This window comes from Frankliniella occidentalis, unplaced genomic scaffold, assembly GCF_000697945.3.
Source record: "Frankliniella occidentalis isolate FOCC.00 unplaced genomic scaffold, Focc_3.1 Scaffold267, whole genome shotgun sequence".
NCBI lineage: Eukaryota > Metazoa > Arthropoda > Insecta > Thysanoptera > Thripidae > Frankliniella > Frankliniella occidentalis.
Window position 1 is genome coordinate 33052 of NW_026267393.1, and position 4657 is coordinate 37708.

The window sequence follows — 4657 nt, forward strand, 5'->3', positions numbered from 1 at the left end:
TAGTAGTGGCAAATGAGACCAACTTAATTGTTATTTGGGTCTCTTATTGATGACTCTTTCATCTCCCTGAGAATCTGCAACCCTTCTTTAAATGCTCCTGCTCTCTGTTTGGCATCCTCCCGGTATCCATTGAATGCGTCTAAGAACAGCATGTCCTGTTGGAGTTTGCGCTCAGCAATAGCAAGGGCCCTCTACTTCAAAGCTAAGGGATTGGCTTTGGGTGGACCTGTAACATCTCCGCCCATTACTTTCTTCAATCTGAGTTGTCTGTTGTCTGTCGGCGCTCTCTTCCTGCCTGCTTTTAAATTTTCAACACATTGAGATGCTCTGGTAATATTTGCTTTAGCACCAGCAGAAATAGTGACTTTGGCTTTGGTTGTCACACTATCCTTCTCAAGTTCATAGACCATGTCAAAAAGGGGCCATTTACATCCCGCTCCCCCAGTATCATTAATTTTATCACTCTCTTCATTAAACCTTAAAATTATTCCTTTATATCTGGTGTGGGCCTTCTCCTGATCAATGAAATAACCCCTGTCACCAAGCTTCATAGCAACATGTGCAAACAATTCAGTGTTTTTCAGAAGAGGTCTGTTGACAAAAAACTCCTTAGCTTCGTGAACCTCTTCAAGGAGAGCCTTGTCAGACTCCAATGTCCCCCAAACTAGATAAAGATAAAGGAAGAAATTAAGAATGGTAAACAACATCAAAAAACCAAAGGCAAATTGGTAGATAAGCAAATGCAAACCTTTTCCCAATTGTTCCTCATTCTCGAGAATGTTGGTTGCAGCAGCAGTTTCTTCCTCATTCTCGAGAATGTTGGTTGCAGCAGCAGTTTCTTCCGAATAGATATCACAAGGGAATTCTTTGCCACCATTGCTCCCCCCCACAGCACCTTCATCAGAGAGTGTATCAGCAGAGTCTGCACATGATAAATATGTATTAGAAAGAGGTTCAGAATAGGTTGATGGACATCTCAGTAACATATGATTCAATCAGACCTACCATTAATTTTGTTATTGAATTTGGACACAGATTTAAAACCTATTGGCCACTTGTTGGATGCCAAATGATGCATAGCCTCAAAGTAAGGCCATTTGTTCTTCTCAGCATCACTCTGCTTTTTATAAAAGCAGTACTGGGCATCCAACCCCCTCTTCTTCTTTTCTAGCTTTTCAGGTGCGAAAAAAAAAATCCCTCTGCACGCATATCCTGAGCTATTTTTACGTACGCTGGCTTCTTCTTCTTCCATAACTCTATGTTTAGGCCAATATTATTCAAAAACGAATGGCATGCGAGTTATTGTACCATACTTTTACAGTCCTTAGACTACAAATTGACCTTTAAACCGAAATATTAATTTAGAAGTTCTCACTTTTGCATGTCTTCATTTTTTATGGTGATCATCAATTTGGCTGTGCAGTTCACACCCTTTTTGTGATGACTTTTACCCTTAATTATGTTTGGATGAGTGTTATGATGACACCTGAACTGTTTCTGTTAGGACCAAACATAGGCGCTACACTATAATAATATTTTTTAAGGGAAAATAATGTAACATTTTAATTAGTGAACAACTTAAATACCTTGAAGAGTACTCTTTGGCCAGCCATCTTGGGGAATGTCTTTGAAACACGGAAATCAGAAAAGGAACTAGACTGATAGTGTGTAAGCCACTCCAGAGCTTTCTCAGAGTTGTCAATGGGTAGTCGGATTATAGCTGTGAGTGATTGGTCTCCTAATTTGTAGGGCTGCACAGCAGTGATGGTGTGTTGGTACTCAACAGGGAGAAAACTCTGTCAGGACAAAAGATTTATATCAACACACTGAACATAGGTTCAAATTATTAATGAATAGGGGGAAAAAGTACAACCTGAAGGTATTGTGAGGTTTGCTCATCAATACCAGCAACATCCCATTCAGCATTTAAATTATTATTGAACACTTCCCTAGCAGGTGCATTTTTTTTTCTGGGGTTTTGCTGATAGCTTAGAAAATTGCCGTCCCACTGACTTGAGGTTGAAAATCGTCACTTAAGTCAGAATCAATTCTTGAGTTCCAGAACAAAAGCACATCCAAATGTTACCAGTAACAGCTGCGAAGCAAAGCATTTTAAAAACGAGTTGGATAAAATCATACAAATTCAACTGACCATATCCTCTTTCTCTTGTTTTTAGCCCGCCCTTCTGCTTTTAAAAAAGCATTAAAGCGGGCTTATGCAACCGCTCTCGTGTCCGTCCGTCCGTCCGTCCGTCGTCCGTGTAAGAGGAAGGAGATGAGCTAGAGGTCTAAAAATTTCAGGGTATCTTAGGGGTCACTCCTTGACAACGAAACGCCTGGTGCAAATCCTGGCAACCACCCCTAAGGGGGTGAAAGGAGGTAACAAAGAAGTAGGGGTTGGTCAAAAAGGAGGAAAAAAAATGTTTTTATGGTCTTCTTAGGGGTAACTCGTAAAAGTAGAGTCCTCCGGACGAAAATTTTGTCCGGTTGACTCTATCTTGCACCGTTTGGGTGCTAGGGTGCATTTTTCGACGAAAATACGGCGAAAATGACCACGCTGCACATAAAGACGTACAAGGAGGCGTCCGATCGAAAAATGTCTGAGGTAGTACTCCCCCCCCCCAAAACAACACGTTCTGAAACGGGTCCTAGTCTCGGATTTGCCGTATCTTTCACTGTGTCGGCCCTAGAGGAAGATATATTAAAAACAATGGGAAAAAGTCAAGTTTTAAGACTGTTTGACAAACAATACAATCTAAAAACTACGCTTGTTCATTTTTTTGTATTTTTCTTTATCAAAGCAGAAGGGTGGGGTGCACAGTGGTCGGAAATCGCGTGGTCGGAAAAGCGGCAAAAACTCGATACGCGCTCCGTAGGCGGGGAGCAGTGCCGGGCGGTCAGCGCTCCTCCGACCCGATCAGTATTAATCGCTTGATATCGTGAAATCTACCATCAAACCATAACAATCCATATACCAACGGGTAGGGAATTTATCCTACTTCTATTAGCCTAACATACGTCGCTTTACATATACGATTCTACCTTTGGCATGCATTCAAACCCAACTATGTGGTCGCGCAGCATCACCCAAGAAAAACTCACATTTTTTCCGTTTGCGCAAGTTTGCGCAAAATGTCTTTGTTGATATTGATAGAAGAAGCTTCCAGGATTGTCGTGCAATCTCCTGTTTCCCCAACAAACCCCAACATTTTTTTAAAAAGTCAATTTTCATTTCACACTTGACGGCTGGTCGGCGAGATTTCCTGAGTATATATAAATGAATGTTAAATGCGTAATTCTCATTCTAATAAGTCGTGCCTCATATGAGAGAGAAGGTGGAAGTACGCCCTTTCTGGTGGCACACAACTTTTCCAGTTCGTTTGCAACGATATACTGTTTAGAAGAGGTCAAAGTAAGCGTAAAAGTTCGTCCGCCCGGTGCCGACTAACCTCTCAGCCGCACCGCAACTTTTGCATCGAGTTTTGAAATAACTGCGACAGTCTAGGACGTTTTATTTGTTTGAATATTAAAGTCTGATGCTTTATTTATGTAAACCAAACAGTTTAGATACCTGACGAGTATTTTCAAAACGAACACTTATTGCCGCTTTTCGGCGATTCCCGACCACTGTGGGGTGTAGTCACGGTGTTGCCACGTTACAGTCTTTTTTCATGTGAAAGGAGCAAATCTCTAGGGCCGCAGGCCCCCCACAGGACGCTTTATTTTTACTCAAATATGCAAAGTGATTTACCGGTCACATTATTTATTTGATGATGCACTTCAGTAAATCGCGAGACTGAAATGGTCGGGCCGTAGGCCCGACCATCGCCACCGGCAGGCCAAGCAGGCCCGGCCCCTGCCGAACGGAGTTGCCGGCGCAGCGAAGTGGAGCTGGCAACTCCGTTTGGCGGAAGGGCGGGCCTGCTTGTTCAAGCTGCCTCTTATTATGTGGAGCAGCAATGGAGTTTAATTTGGATTGATTGAACTTCCTCAATAGCAGATACCTGCCAGCGACTCTTGATAGGTGTTGTTCGAACTGGAGGGATTTGCGAGCTTGAGTTCTAGAACAAAAGCATCAAAAACATGTGAAAATTATTACCCGTCACAGCTGCCAAGCATTCAAAAGAGTTGAATGAAATTATGATAATGTCAACAGACCAGATTCTTTACCTCTTGGTTATCAAGCTGCTTCTTGAACGGAGCAGCAATAGAATTGTTGATGCATTCAACTTTAGCTAACTTAACCAAAGACAAAGATTTTTTATTTTTGGATGGTTGAGGCTGAGAGTTGTCATCAAAATGGAGAGCCTTAGCCACATCGATTGGCTTTTTCGTGGCTGCCACAATAGCAGAGACTTCCTGCGTGCTCCTAATTATTGGTGACTTAGCAGGTGGAGTGCAGTTCTGAATAGCTTTTACTTTTGTCAGTAAGCAGGTCACGAGCCATGCCTTGTAGACCATTAGGCTCCACTACAAAATAAAAGTAAAGGTTAATTGAAAGTTAGGTACATGGATATACGTAGGAGTACGTGCAGCAGCCCGTAGTGGCTGAGCTTTAGTCGTTATTGTGCTAAAATTCTCAAATGAAACGGTTAAAGGAATATAGTAATAGTAATGTACAGATGGAAGGCCAGGGAAGAACAGGAAAAGGGAGAGG

General features: G+C 42.2%; 1 protein-coding gene across 1 annotated transcript; it reads right to left on the minus strand.

Annotated features, from left to right (window-relative positions):
* Positions 1–6: 6 nt before the first annotated feature.
* LOC127750833 (uncharacterized) lies at positions 7–1267 on the minus strand. Its single transcript, XM_052273376.1, has 3 exons — positions 1006–1267; positions 749–922; positions 7–664 (listed from the first exon to the last, which is right to left on the minus strand). The coding sequence occupies exons 1-3, from the start codon at positions 1250–1252 to the stop codon at positions 192–194; spliced, it is 894 nt and encodes a 297-aa protein (XP_052129336.1). The 5' UTR covers positions 1253–1267; the 3' UTR covers positions 7–191.
* Positions 1268–4657: the final 3390 nt, after the last annotated feature.

Bases quoted from the DNA above. Each gene is read 5' to 3' on its own strand.
- LOC127750833 (XM_052273376.1), bottom strand. From the start codon at position 1,252: ATGGAAGAAGAAGAAGCCAGCGTACGTAAAAATAGCTCAGGATATGCG. The intron at 923-1,005 runs GTAGGTCTGATT...TATCATGTGCAG, and splicing joins ATTCAATAACAAAATTAATG to ACTCTGCTGATACACTCTCT. The intron at 665-748 runs GTTTGCATTTGC...ATCTTTATCTAG, and splicing joins TGAGGAACAATTGGGAAAAG to TTTGGGGGACATTGGAGTCT.